This window comes from Oncorhynchus nerka, linkage group LG22, assembly GCF_034236695.1.
Source record: "Oncorhynchus nerka isolate Pitt River linkage group LG22, Oner_Uvic_2.0, whole genome shotgun sequence".
Lineage (NCBI taxonomy): Eukaryota > Metazoa > Chordata > Actinopteri > Salmoniformes > Salmonidae > Oncorhynchus > Oncorhynchus nerka.
In genome coordinates this window covers 99559179-99574946 of record NC_088417.1, presented here as the reverse complement: position 1 = coordinate 99574946, position 15768 = coordinate 99559179, and the positions used below count along the sequence as shown (strand labels likewise).

The window sequence follows — 15768 nt, the reverse complement described above, 5'->3', positions numbered from 1 at the left end:
AGTGTAGTTCCTGTGTAGTCCAGATGAACACAGTGTAGTTTCTGTGTAGTCCAGAAGCCTACCTCCATAACTCTGAAGCGTTCCGTCATGGCCGTGTTGTCTCTCTCCAGCTCTACCATCCTCATCCTCATCCTACTCATCTCCATCTTGGATTGGTAAGGAGACAGGACATTACGTTAGCTTCAGGAACCTCTTTACTAGCCTGGGTACCAGTCTGTTTGTGCCATCATGCCACTCTTAACCATGTTTTGCCATGACAAGGAGTGGTATCACGGCACAAACAGACTGGTACCCAGGCAACATCTTCACTGAGATCAAATCAGATATCTGACACGGAGCATTCTGGGTATTGTAGTCCATCGTGCTACACACCTGCAGGGTACTGTTGGTTCTGAGAAGGTCCTCGTTGTTCACCAACAGGCTTCTCATCTCCAACCTGATCTGGTTCCTCTCCTTGTCCATCTCTACGCTCTCTGCCTCCAGGAACTGGTTCCTCTGTGGACAAGAAGGGGACACGGAGGATATGAAGGAGGGAGGGAGAGAGGGGCAGGGAGGGAGAGAGGGGCAGAGGGGAGAGAGAGAGGGAGAGGGAGGAAGGCGGGGGGAGGGAGTGTTTTCATACTGCACCTTCTGACAGGCATCCAACTGCCTGGTCAACTCCTCGATGTAGTCTCTCTTGTTGGGCATAGCGACAGACGACACAGTGGAACGCATGTGGAGTTGGCTTGACATCCCCTGGAAGAACCAGGAGTCAGTCTACAATACTGATATACCAGACACTATAGTCAACAGCTGGGAAGAGGTCAGTCTACAATACTAATATACCTGACACTATAGCCAACAGCTGGGAAGAGGTCAGTCTACAATACTGATATACCTGACACTATAGTCAACAACTGGGAAGAGGTCAGTCTACAATACTGATATACCTGACACTAGTCAACAGCTGGGAAGAGGTCAGTCTACAATACTGATAGTATTTTTAACCTGCTGGTCCCGCCTCCTGATGGTGTCGTAGGTTGAGAAGGGTGCACGTGGGGCGTTCACAGTCCGGGTGAAGGAGGGCACAGGGCTGGTACTCCTGCTGTTGTAGCTGTTGAACAGGTTCAGCTCTGATGTGGCTGGAGACAACCCCTCCTGCATGTAATCGAGTGGGAGAACAGGGGAGGAGAGGAGAGGAGAGGAGACGAGACGAGAGGGGGAGAGGAGAGGAGAGGAGAGGAGAGGAGAGGAGAGGAGAGAGGAGAGGAGAGGAGAGGAGAGGAGAGGAGAGGGGAGAGAGGAGAGGAGAGGGAGAGGAGAGGGGGAGAGGAGAGGAGAGGAGAAGAGAGGAGAGGAGGGGAGAGGGGGAGAGGAGAGGAGAGGAGGGGAGAGGGGGAGAGGAGGCAGATAGAGAAAGGAAAACAAACAGGTAAAGGGGCTGTACATAATAACATGATTCTATGCTCTCTAAGACAAACAAGATATTAGTAAAATAGTTGTTTCTGTACCACATAATCCCATTTTGCTGAGTGTTTTACCTTATACTCTGACATCCGGTACATGCCAGGGTTGTAGTCTGTGGAAGCAGCTGTAGCGTAGGGACTGTTGAACACCCTGGGAGGACTCTCATAACCTCCCAGCTAGACAACACACAGAAACAGTACATTAATAAAAGAAATCAATTTAAAAAAAACATTCTTAAAACGTCGTCTTTGACAATGCTATGCCGAGGATTCACCACTAGTGAAATGGTCATATTGTCCACGGTTAATTCAATACGGATTTGAATATTCATATTATTGTAAACGCCTGTTGTACACCAGTAGATGGCGCTGCATCATAAAGGCCAGGTCTAAGGTGGCTCACGCCATGCTCCTACAGTACAGACAGGCGGAGCAGACAGACAGGTGGAGCAGACAGACAGGTGGAACAGACAGACAGGTAGAGCAGACAGACACAGACAGACAGGTGGAACAGACAGACAGGTAGAGCAGACAGACAGGTGGAACAGACAGACAGGTGGAACAGACAGACAGGTGGAGCAGACAGACAGGGGAAGCCCTACTACTGTCCCTCTCATTCCCCATCAACATCTCCTGGCCCCTAGCAGTGCTGGCCCTCTCATTCCCCATCAACATCTCCTGGCCCCTAGCAGTGCTGGCCCTCTCATTTCCCATCAACATCTCCTGGCCCCTAGCAGTGCTGGCCCTCTCATTCCCCATCAACATCTCCTGGCCCCTAGCAGTGCTGGCCCTCTCATTCCCCATCAACATCTCCTGGCCCCTAGCAGTGCTGGCCCTCTCATTCCCCATCAACATCTCCTGGCCCCTAGCAGTGCTGGCCCTCTCATTCCCCATCAACATCTCCTGGCCCCTAGCAGTGCTGGCCCCACCACCACCCCTGAATGAAATCCCTGGCTCCTGGAGGCCCACGCCTCAACCCTGTCTTATTCCTCTGGCCTCAGTACCAGCCCCAAGTGGCCCCAGGCCTCTGTTCCTCACCCTGTCTGACATGGTGTCCCAGTCCCGAGAGGCCAGAGATTCCAGGGACCCGTGATAGTTTGGTCCGAATCTGGAACTAGCGCTGTCCCAACGGGAACTGTTCCTGGGTTCCATCCCGTTCACGTTCTCTCCCCCAAATGTTCCATTCGTATCCCTGGAACCGTTCCCCGGCACGTCTCCACTCAGGTACAGCTGGTATTTGGGGTTCTGGCGGACTTTGATGGGATTGGATGGCTCGTCTTCAGATGGGGGACTTTCAGGCCTCTTGTTGGGATTAAAGTCTGATTCCTGGAGGAAGAGGAGAAGATATTAAATATATGGATGGAGGGATGGAGAGGGAAGGGGTGAGAGAGACAGGGGGGATAGAGACAGGGGAGAGGAAGGGGGAGAGAGACAGGGGCAGAGAGAAATAGGGGGAGAGAAGACAGGGGAAGAGGGAAGGGGGAGAGAGACAGGGGGGAGAGGGAAGGGGGAAAGAGACAGGGGGAGAGGGAGGGAAGGGGGAGAGAGACAGGGGGAGAGGGAAGGGGGAAAGAGACAGGGGAGAGGGAAGGGGGAGAGAGACAGGGGGAGAGGGAAGGGGGAGAGGGACAGGGGGAGAGGGAAGGGGGAGAGAGATAGGGGGAGAGAGATAGGGGGGGAGAGAGACAGGGGAGAGAGACAGGGGAGAGGGAAGGGGTTATAGAGACAGGGGGAGAGGGAAGGGGGAGAGAGATAGGGGGAGAGGGAAGGGGGAGAGAGATAGGGGGAGAGTGAAGGGGGAGAGAGACAGGGGGAGAGGGAAGGGGGTATAGAGATAGGGGGAGAGTGAAGGGGGAGAGAGACAGGGGGAGAGGGAAGGGGGAGAGAGATAGGGGGAGAGGGAAGGGGGAGAGACAGGGGGAGAGGGAAGGGGGTATAGAGACAGGGGGTGGAGAGAGAGAGAGAGATAAATCAATAGTATAGCTGTTGACAGACAGGGGCACAGTACAGTACAGCGCAGGGAGCATTCGAATGGTATTTGAAGGTGCCGTATGTTCAGGAGAGAGATCTGAGATTGTATCACGTGCAAATCGAACCAGTGAATTCCACTGAACAGACATGCAACGGTGAGATGTGAACATGAGTGACATCGCCGTACAGCACAGAGGTAACATCCACACACACAGCAATGCTACAGCTCATTATGACTAAGAGCCTAGTGTTAGGAACAAGCCATTAAGTTGAGTTTGATTTGTTAGATACAAGAGTTAGGGGTGCAGATGGACTGCTATTGGTCACGCATGCACAGACGGATGGACTGCTATTGGTCACGCATGCACAGACGGATGGACTGCTATTGGTCACGCATGCACAGACGGATGGACTGCTATTGGTCACGCATGCACAGACGGATGGACTGCTATTGGTCACGCATGCACAGACTGATGGACTGCTATTGGTCACGCATGCACAGATGGATGGACTGCTATTGGTCACGCATGCACAGACGGATGGACTGCTATTGGTCACGCATGCACAGACGGATGGACTGCTATTGGTCACGCATGCACAGACTGATGGACTGCTATTGGTCACGCATGCACAGATGGATGGACTGCTGGTCACGCATGCACAGACGGATGGACTGCTTGGTCAGACATGACAGGCAATGAAAAGACGGATGACGATTGATTGCTGACAGTTGTGGACAAACAGACAAGACAGACAGGCAGACAGACAGACAGACAGACAGACAGGCAGGCAGGCAGACAGACAGACAGACAGACAGGCCATGCTGTGGGATCTTCATACGGAGTATGATCACTGGTGGACGTGGTCTCGGGTGCCAACCAATCAGTGATCGGTGTGGTCAGTTCTTGGCCCTTTAGATAGGAGCCTATCTAGAGGTCTACTTACCGAAGCCAATCCAGAGCCTGCCATGGAATCTTTGTGAGAGCCACCCTGGTTCTGGCCCTCACCCTTCTGGGAATGACTGTCTGAAGGACTCCTGGGCTGTGGTGAGCCTGTCTTCGTCCCCTAAGGCCGGGCTGAGACTCCATGGGTGGAGGGGTTAGTTCGATAGAAGGTACCGGGTTCTGGTTCTCTACGGTGCTGCTGCTGTGAATGGCTGGGTTGGACTGGGAGGTGGACTTGGCCGTGGACATCCTGACTGGGCTCTGTGTCTGTACTGTGGTACTACTGAGAGTGGCTGTGTTTGGGTTGGACTGGGAGTTCTGATAGGCCAGTACCTCCACAGTTCTGGCTGTGGACATCCTGATTGGCCGGTTAGAGTCTTCGGGCAGGGATCCGCCCATTGACAGAACCGGTGAGTCGTTTTCATTGACTGAGGAGGAGCCCGAGAACTTGTGAATCAGGTCCTTGACACTCCCGGAGCGGGTTAGATTAGATCCTCTGGACAGCACCGTCCTCTTATTGGTCCTGGAGACCTTCTCTTCCTCCTCCAACGAGCTGCTCTGCGTCTTCCTGAGACCCCGTAGAGACGGAACCTCAGTGGGGGACAACGTCCCTCTGGTGCTGCCGTTACGGTTGACTGAGTCTCGACCATGCTCCGCAGTCGCGCTATGGTTGCTAGGGTTGATATGGTTGCTAGGGTTGATAGGGTTGCTAGGGTTGATAGGGTTGCTATGGCTGGATACACTCCTTGTCTCTTTAACAGCAGTGGCTTCCTAAGAGAGAAATCTACGGTTTTCAACACAGTGGGGCTCCTGGGTGAGGTTTCCCCTTACGTACAGATCTAGGATCAGCTTCCCTTTCCCCGATCCTAAACTTAACCATTAGTAGGGGAAATGCAAAACTGACCCAAGATCAGCATTTAGGGGCAACTTCACCCTACTCCCATGCGTGGGAAAGAGGGTTTGAGCTTGGCATGTAACGATGATCCTTTACTCTGGATAAAACTCTTGTTGTTTTCATAAACTGTTACATACTTCTGCCTTTAAAGGTCAGTAGCAGAAAAGGGCAGAACCATTCCTCCTTATATTATGAAATATCCCTCTTCCCAATTCACTCATGTCTGGACAGGAGAAATAATGACTGATATCATGGAAGAACAATAGACGCAGAAAAGGCCCTGCTGTGGTGAGGCAAGAGTCAACCATTAGAGTCATCCATTAGAGTCAATCATTAGAGTCATCCATTAGAGTCATTCACTAGAGTCATTCACTAGAGTCATCCACTAGAGTCATCCATTAGAGTCATCCACTAGAGTCATCCATTAGAGTCATCCACTAGAGTCATCCACTAGAGTCATCCACTAGAGTCAACCATTAGAGTCAACCATTAGAGTCATCCACTAGAGTCATCCACTAGAGTCATCCACTAGAGTCATCCATTAGAGTCATCCACTAGAGTCATCCACTAGAGTCATCCATTAGAGTCAACCATTAGTCATCCATTAGAGTCATCCACTAGAGTCATCCATTAGAGTCAACCATTAGTCATCCACTAGAGTCATCCATTAGAGTCATCCATTAGAGTCAACCATTAGAGTCAACCATTAGTCAACCATTAGAGTCAACCACTAGAGTCATCCACTAGAGTCATCCATTAGAGTCATCCACTAGAGTCATCCACTAGAGTCATCCACTAGAGTCATCCATTAGAGTCAACCATTAGTCATCCACTAGAGTCATCCATTAGAGTCATCCATTAGAGTCAACCATTAGAGTCAACCATTAGTCAACCATTAGAGTCAACCATTAGAGTCAACCATTAGTCATCCACTAGAGTCAACCATTAGAGTCATCTATTAGAGTCATCCATTAGAGTCAACCATTAGTCATCCACTAGAGTCATCCATTAGTCATCCATTAGAGTCATCCACTAGAGTCATCCACTAGAGTCATCCATTAGAGTCATCCATTAGAGTCAACCATTAGTCATCCATTAGTCATCCACTAGAGTCATCCACTAGAGTCATCCACTAGAGTCAACCATTAGTCAACCATTAGTCATCCACTAGAGTCATCCATTAGTCATCCATTAGAGTCAACCATTAGTCATCCACTAGAGTCAACCATTAGAGTCATCTATTAGAGTCATCCATTAGAGTCAACCATTAGTCATCCACTAGAGTCAACCATTAGTCATCCACTAGAGTCATCCATTAGTCATCCATTAGAGTCATCCACTAGAGTCATCCACTAGAGTCATCCATTAGAGTCATCCATTAGAGTCAACCATTAGTCATCCATTAGTCATCCATTAGTCATCCACTAGAGTCATCCACTAGAGTCATCCACTAGAGTCATCCATTAGAGTCAACCATTAGTCATCCACTAGAGTCATCCATTAGAGTCATCCATTAGAGTCATCCATTAGAGTCAACCATTAGAGTCAACCATTAGTCATCCATTAGAGTCATCCACTAGAGTCATCCACTAGAGTCATCCACTAGAGTCATCCATTAGAGTCATCCATTAGAGTCAACCATTAGTCATCCACTAGAGTCATCCATTAGTCATCCATTAGAGTCATCCACTAGAGTCATCCATTAGAGTCATCCACTAGAGTCAACCATTAGTCATCCACTAGAGTCATCCATTAGAGTCATCCATTAGAGTAAACCATTAGTCATCCACTAGAGTCATCCATTAGAGTCATCCATTAGAGTCATCTATTAGAGTCAACCATTAGAGTCATCCACTAGAGTCATCCACTAGAGTCATCCACTAGAGTCACCCACTAGAGTCACCCACTAGAGTCATCCACTAGAGTCATCCATTAGAGTCATCCATTAGAGTCAACCATAAGTCATCCATTAGAGTCATCCACTAGAGTCATCCATTAGTCATCCACTAGAGTCATCCATTAGAGTCATCCATTAGAGTCAACCATTAGAGTCATCTATTAGAGTCAACCATTAGTCATCCATTAGAGTCATCCATTAGAGTCAACCATTAGTCATCCACTAGAGTCAACCATTAGAGTCATCATTAGAGTCATCCATTAGAGTCAACCATTAGAGTCATCCACTAGAGTCATCCACTAGAGTTATCCACTAGAGTCATCCACTAGAGTCATCCATTAGAGTCAACCATTAGAGTCATCCACTAGAGTCATCCATTAGTCATCCACTAGAGTCATCCACTAGAGTCATCCACTAGAGTCATCCATTAGAGTCATCCATTAGAGTCAACCATTAGTCATCCACTAGAGTCATCCATTAGAGTCGTCCATTAGAGTCGTCCATTAGAGTCATCCACTAGAGTCATCCGCTAGAGTTATCCACTAGTCATCCACTAGAGTCAACCATTAGAGTCAGCCATTAGAGTCATCCACTAGAGTCATCCACTAGAGTCATCCATTAGTCATCCATTAGAGTCATCCACTAGAGTCAACCATTAGAGTCATCCATTAGAGTCAACCATTAGAGTCAACCATTAGAGTCATCCATTAGAGTCAACCATTAGTCATCCATTAGAGTCATCCATTAGTCATCCATTAGAGTCATCCATTAGAGTCATCCATTAGTCATCCATTAGTCATCCACTAGAGTCATCCATTAGAGTCAACCATTAGAGTCAACCATTAGAGTCATCCATTAGAGTCAACCATTAGTCATCCACTAGAGTCATCCACTAGAGTCATCCACTAGAGTCACCCACTAGAGTCATCCATTAGAGTCATCCATTAGAGTCATCAACTAGAGTCATCCATTAGAGTCAACCATTAGTCATCCATTAGAGTCATCCATTAGAGTCAACCATTAGAGTCATCCACTAGAGTCATCCACTAGAGTCATCCATTAGAGTCAACCATTAGAGTCATCCACTAGAGTCATCCACTAGAGTTATCCACTAGAGTCATCCACTAGAGTCAACCATTAGAGTCATCCACTAGAGTCATCCATTAGTCATCCATTAGAGTCATCCACTAGAGTCATCCATTAGAGTCATCCACTAGAGTCATCCACTAGAGTCATCCACTAGAGTCATCCATTAGAGTCATCCATTAGTCAACCATTAGAGTCATCTATTAGAGTCAACCATTAGTCATCCATTAGAGTCAACCATTAGAGTCATCCACTAGAGTCAACCATTAGAGTCATCCATTAGAGTCAACCATTAGAGTCATCCACTAGAGTCATCCACTAGAGTTATCCACTAGTCATCCACTAGAGTCAACCATTAGAGTCAACCATTAGAGTCATACACTAGAGTCATCCATTAGTCATCCATTAGAGTCATCCATTAGAGTCAACCATTAGTCATCCACTAGAGTCATCCATTAGAGTCAACCATTAGAGTCAACCATTAGTCATCTATTAGAGTCATCCATTAGAGTCATCCACTAGAGTCAACCATTAGAGTCATCCATTAGAGTCATCCATTAGAGTCATCCATTAGAGTCATCCATTAGCTAGTATCTGATCCAGAACGGTGTGTCTGAGTAAATCCTCAATACACTCTTAGGTGACAGAGACGTAACATGTTTTCTTCTGTGCCAGTTGAATGTCTCACACTATATCACAGCTCCCAGAGAGGTTAACAGTCTTACTCTGTAACCCACAGAGGACATACGATGGTGTGATAGTGTGTCCCTTCAAGGCTGTGTCTCTCTCCATCACCCTTCATTCTGACCTCTAGTATACTGTCTCTCTCCATCACCCTTCATTCTGAACCAGAGACCTCTGACCTCTAGTATACTGTCTCTCTCCTTCACCCTTCATTCTGAACCAGAGACCTCTGACCTCTAGTATACTGTCTCTCTCCTTCACCCTTCATTCTGAACCAGAGACCTCTGACCTCTAGTATACTGTCTCTCTCCATCACCCTTCATTCTGAACCAGAGACCTCTGACCTCTAGTATACTGTCTCTCTCCATCACCCTTCATTCTGACCTCTAGTATACTGTCTCTCTCCATCACCCTTCATTCTGACCTCTAGTATACTGTCTCTCTCCATCACCCTTCATTCTGACCTCTAGTATACTGTCTCTCTCCAGCACCCTTCATTCTGAACCAGAGACCTCTGACCTCTAGTATAATGTCTCTCTCCTTCACCCTTCATTCTGAACCAGAGACCTCTGACCTCTAGTATACTGTCTCTCTCCATCACCCTTCATTCTGACCTCTAGTATACTGTCTCTCCATCACCCTTCATTCTGAACCAGAGACCTCTAGTATACTGTCTCTCTCCTTCACCCTTCATTCTGAACCAGAGACCTCTAGTATACTGTCTCTCTCCATCACCCTTCATTCTGACTTCTAGTATACTGTCTCTCTCCATCACCCTTCATTCTGAACCAGAGACCTCTAGTATACTGTCTCTCTCCATCACCCTTCATTCTGACCTCTAGTATACGGTCTCTCTCCATCACCCTTCATTCTGACCTCTAGTATACTGTCTCTCTCCATCACCCTTCATTCTGAACCAGAGACCTCTAGTATACTGTCTCTCTCCATCACCCTTCATTCTGAACCAGAGACCTCTAGTATACTGTCTCTCTCCTTCACCCTTCATTCTGAACCAGAGACCTCTGACCTCTAGTATACTGTCTCTCTCCATCACCCTTCATTCTGACCTCTAGTATAATGTCTCTCTCCATCACCCTTCATTCTGAACCAGAGACCTCTAGTATACTGTCTCTCTCCTTCACCCTTCATTCTGAACCAGAGACCTCTGACCTCTAGTATACTGTCTCTCTCCATCACCCTTCATTCTGACCTCTAGTATAATGTCTCTCTCCATCACCCTTCATTCTGAACCAGAGACCTCTAGTATACTGTCTCTCTCCTTCACCCTTCATTCTGAACCAGAGACCTCTAGTATACTGTCTCTCTCCTTCACCCTTTATTCTGAACCAGAGACCTCTGACCTCTAGTATACTGTCTCTCTCCATCACCCTTCATTCTGACCTCTAGTATACTGTCTCTCTCCATCACCCTTCATTCTGACCTCTAGTATACTGTCTCTCTCCATCACCCTTCATTCTGACCTCTAGTATACTGTCTCTCTCCATCACCCTTCATTCTGACCGCTAGTATACTGTCTCTCTCCTTCACCCTTCATTCTGAACCAGATACCTCTGACCTCTAGTATACTGTCTCTCTCCTTCACCCTTCATTCTGACCTCTAGTATACTGTCTCTCTCCATCACCCTTCATTCTGAACCAGAGACCTCTAGTATACTGTCTCTCTCCATCACCCTTCATTCTGAATCAGAGAACTCTAGTATACTGTCTCTCTCCTTCACCCTTCATTCTGACCTCTAGTATGCTGTCTCTCTCCATCACCCTTCATTCTGAACCAGAGACCTCTAGTATGCTGTCTCTCTCCTTCACCCTTCATTCTGACCTCTAGTATACTCTCTCCCTTCACCCTTCATTCTGACCTCTAGTATACTGTCTCTCTCCTTCATTCATTCTGAACCAGAGACCTCTAGTATACTGTCTCTCTCCATCACCCTTCATTCTGAACCAGAGACCTCTAGTATACTGTCTCTCTCCTTCACCCTTCATTCGGAACCAGAGACCTCTAGTATACTGTCTCTCTCCATCACCCTTCATTCTGAACCAGAGACCTCTAGTATACTGTCTCTCTCCTTCACCCTTCATTCTGAACCAGAGACCTCTGACCTCTAGTATGCTGTCTCTCTCCATCACCCTTCATTCTGACCTCTAGTATACTGTCTCTCTCCATCACCCTTCATTCTGAACCAGAGACCTCTGACCTCTAGTATAATGTCTCTCTCCATCACCCTTCATTCTGAACCAGAGACCTCTAGTATACTGTCTCTCTCCATCACCCTTCATTCTGACCTCTAGTATACTGTCTCTCTCCATCACCCTTCATTCTGAACCAGAGACCTCTAGTATACTGTCTCTCTCCATCACCCTTCATTCTGAACCAGAGACCTCTAGTATACTGTCTCTCTCCTTCACCCTTCATTCTGAACCAGAGACCTCTGACCTTTAGTATACTGTCTCTCTCCATCACCCTTCATTCTGACCTCTAGTATAATGTCTCTCTCCATCACCCTTCATTCTGAACCAGAGACCTCTAGTATACTGTCTCTCTCCTTCACCCTTCATTCTGAACCAGAGACCTCTAGTATACTGTCTCTCTCCTTCACCCTTTATTCTGAACCAGAGACCTCTGACCTCTAGTATACTGTCTCTCTCCATCACCCTTCATTCTGACCTCTAGTATACTGTCTCTCTCCATCACCCTTCATTCTGACCTCTAGTATACTGTCTCTCTCCATCACCCTTCATTCTGACCTCTAGTATACTGTCTCTCTCCATCACCCTTCATTCTGAACCAGAGACCTCTAGTATACTGTCTCTATCCTTCACCCTTCATTCTGAACCAGAGACCTCTAGTATACTGTCTCTCTCCATCACCCTTCATTCTGACCTCTAGTATACTGTCTCTCTCCATCACCCTTCATTCTGAACCAGAGACCTCTGACCTCTAGTATACTGTCTCTCTCCATCACCCTTCATTCTGACCTCTAGTATACTGTCTCTCTCATCACCCTTCATTCTGACCTCTAGTATACTGTCTCTCTCCATCACCCTTCATTCTGAACCAGAGACCTCTAGTATACTGTCTCTCTCCATCACCTCATTCTGAACCAGAGACCTCTAGTATACTGTCTCTCTTCTGAACCAGAGACCTCTAGTATACTGTCTCTCTCCATCACCCTTCATTCTGACCTCTAGTATACTGTCTCTCTCCATCACCCTTCATTCTGAACCAGAGACCTCTGACCTCTAGTATACTGTCTCTCTCCATCACCCTTCATTCTGACCTCTAGTATACTGTCTCTCTCCATCACCCTTCATTCTGACCTCTAGTATACTGTCTCTCTCCATCACCCTTCATTCTGAACCAGAGACCTCTAGTATACTGTCTCTCTCCTTCACCCTTCATTCTGAACCAGAGACCTCTAGTATACTGTCTCTCTCCATCACCCTTCATTCTGACCTCTAGTATACTGTCTCTCTCCATCACCCTTCATTCTGAACCAGAAACCTCTGACCTCTAGTATACTGTCTCTCTCCATCACCCTTCATTCTGACCTCTAGTATACGGTCTCTCTCCATCACCCTTCATTCTGACCTCTAGTATACTGTCTCTCTCCATCACCCTTCATTCTGAACCAGAGACCTCTAGTATACTGTCTCTCTCCATCACCCTTCATTCTGAACCAGAGACCTCTAGTATACTGTCTCTCTCCTTCACCCTTCATTCTGAACCAGAGACCTCTGACCTCTAGTATACTGTCTCTCTCCATCACCCTTCATTCTGACCTCTAGTATAATGTCTCTCTCCATCACCCTTCATTCTGAACCAGAGACCTCTAGTATACTGTCTCTCTCCTTCACCCTTCATTCTGAACCAGAGACCTCTGACCTCTAGTATACTGTCTCTCTCCATCACCCTTCATTCTGACCTCTAGTATAATGTCTCTCTCCATCACCCTTCATTCTGAACCCTCTAGTATACTGTCTCTCTCCTTCACCCTTCATTCTGAACCAGAGACCTCTAGTATACTGTCTCTCTCCTTCACCCTTTATTCTGAACCAGAGACCTCTGACCTCTAGTATACTGTCTCTCTCCATCACCCTTCATTCTGACCTCTAGTATACTGTCTCTCTCCATCACCCTTCATTCTGACCTCTAGTATACTGTCTCTCTCCATCACCCTTCATTCTGACCGCTAGTATACTGTCTCTCTCCTTCACCCTTCATTCTGAACCAGATACCTCTGACCTCTAGTATACTGTCTCTCTCCTTCACCCTTCATTCTGACCTCTAGTATACTGTCTCTCTCCATCACCCTTCATTCTGAACCAGAGACCTCTAGTATACTGTCTCTCTCCATCACCCTTCATTCTGAATCAGAGACCTCTAGTATACTGTCTCTCTCCTTCACCCTTCATTCTGACCTCTAGTATGCTGTCTCTCTCCATCACCCTTCATTCTGAACCAGAGACCTCTAGTATGCTGTCTCTCTCCTTCACCCTTCATTCTGACCTCTAGTATACTCTCTCTCTCCTTCACCCTTCATTCTGACCTCTAGTATACTGTCTCTCTCCTTCACCCTTCATTCTGAACCAGAGACCTCTAGTATACTGTCTCTCTCCATCACCCTTCATTCTGAACCAGAGACCTCTAGTATACTGTCTCTCTCCTTCACCCTTCATTCGGAACCAGAGACCTCTAGTATACTGTCTCTCTCCATCACCCTTCATTCTGAACCAGAGACCTCTAGTATACTGTCTCTCTCCTTCACCCTTCATTCTGAACCAGAGACCTCTGACCTCTAGTATGCTGTCTCTCTCCATCACCCTTCATTCTGACCTCTAGTATACTGTCTCTCTCCATCACCCTTCATTCTGAACCAGAGACCTCTGACCTCTAGTATAATGTCTCTCTCCATCACCCTTCATTCTGAACCAGAGACCTCTAGTATACTGTCTCTCTCCATCACCCTTCATTCTGACCTCTAGTATACTGTCTCTCTCCATCACCCTTCATTCTGACCTCTAGTATACTGTCTCTCTCCATCACCCTTCATTCTGAACCAGAGACCTCTAGTATACTGTCTCTCTCCATCACCCTTCATTCTGAACCAGAGACCTCTAGTATACTGTCTCTCTCCTTCACCCTTCATTCTGAACCAGAGACCTCTGACCTCTAGTATACTGTCTCTCTCCATCACCCTTCATTCTGACCTCTAGTATAATGTCTCTCTCCATCACCCTTCATTCTGAACCAGAGACCTCTAGTATACTGTCTCTCTCCTTCACCCTTCATTCTGAACCAGAGACCTCTAGTATACTGTCTCTCTCCTTCACCCTTTATTCTGAACCAGAGACCTCTGACCTCTAGTATACTGTCTCTCTCCATCACCCTTCATTCTGACCTCTAGTATAATGTCTCTCTCCATCACCCTTCATTCTGAACCAGAGACCTCTAGTATACTGTCTCTCTCCTTCACCCTTCATTCTGAACCAGAGACCTTAGTATACTGTCTCTCTCCTTCACCCTTTATTCTGAACCAGAGACCTCTGACCTCTAGTATACTGTCTCTCTCCATCACCCTTCATTCTGACCTCTAGTATACTGTCTCTCTCCATCACCCTTCATTCTGACCTCTAGTATACTGTCTCTCTCCATCACCCTTCATTCTGACCTCTAGTATACTGTCTCTCTCCATCACCCTTCATTCTGACCGCTAGTATACTGTCTCTCTCCTTCACCCTTCATTCTGAACCAGATACCTCTGACCTCTAGTATACTGTCTCTCTCCTTCACCCTTCATTCTGACCTCTAGTATACTGTCTCTCTCCATCACCCTTCATTCTGAACCAGAGACCTCTAGTATACTGTCTCTCTCCATCACCCTTCATTCTGAATCAGAGACCTCTAGTATACTGTCTCTCTCCTTCACCCTTCATTCTGACCTCTAGTATGCTGTCTCTCTCCATCACCCTTCATTCTGAACCAGAGACCTCTAGTATGCTGTCTCTCTCCTTCACCCTTCATTCTGACCTCTAGTATACTCTCTCTCTCCTTCACCCTTCATTCTAACCTCTAGTATACTGTCTCTCTCCTTCACCCTTCATTCTGAACCAGAGACCTCTAGTATACTGTCTCTCTCCATCACCCTTCATTCTGAACCAGAGACCTCTAGTATACTGTCTCTCTCCTTCACCCTTCATTCGGAACCAGAGACCTCTAGTATACTGTCTCTCTCCATCACCCTTCATTCTGAACCAGAGACCTCTAGTATACTGTCTCTCTCCTTCACCCTTCATTCTGAACCAGAGACCTCTGACCTCTAGTATGCTGTCTCTCCATCACCCTTCATTCTGACCTCTAGTATACCTCTTCATCACCCTTCATTCTGAACCAGAGACCTCTGACCTCTAGTATAATGTCTCTCTCCATGTTCTTCTCCAGAGACCTCTCATCACCCTTCATTCTGACCTCTAGTATACTGTCTCTCTCCATCATCACCAGAGACTTCATTCCCTCTAGTATACTGTCTCTCTTCCATTCATTCTGAACCAGAGACCTCTAGTATACTGTCTCTCTCCATCACCCTTCATTCTGAACCAGAGACCTGACCTCTAGTATACTGTCTCTCTCCATCACCCTTCATTCTGACCTCTTCTGAGTATACTGTCTCTCTCCATCACCCTTCATTCTGAACCAGAGACCTCTAGTATACTGTCTCTCTCCTTCACCCTTTATTCTGAACCAGAGACCTACCTAGTATACTGTCTCTCTCCATCACCCTTCATTCTGAACCAGAGACCTTCATTCTGAACCTCTAGTATACTGTC

At 47.1% G+C, this 15768-nt stretch overlaps 1 protein-coding gene across 1 annotated transcript in view; it reads right to left on the bottom strand.

The window, feature by feature from the left end:
• LOC115124014 (myosin-14-like) overlaps nt 1-15403 on the bottom strand; it is a 49128-nt gene extending 33725 nt beyond the window's left edge. Inside the window, exons 1-9 of the mRNA XM_065006842.1 lie at nt 15308-15403; nt 4535-5131; nt 4362-4481; nt 2484-2771; nt 1521-1622; nt 988-1137; nt 628-735; nt 373-495; nt 63-146 (exon numbers count right to left, since the gene is read on the bottom strand). Of these exons, the coding sequence (XP_064862914.1) occupies nt 63-146; nt 373-495; nt 628-735; nt 988-1137; nt 1521-1622; nt 2484-2771; nt 4362-4481; nt 4535-5131; nt 15308-15403 (1668 nt within the window). The remainder of the gene's footprint in view (nt 1-62; nt 147-372; nt 496-627; nt 736-987; nt 1138-1520; nt 1623-2483; nt 2772-4361; nt 4482-4534; nt 5132-15307) is intronic.
• Between the last annotated feature and the right edge of the window lie 365 nt (nt 15404-15768).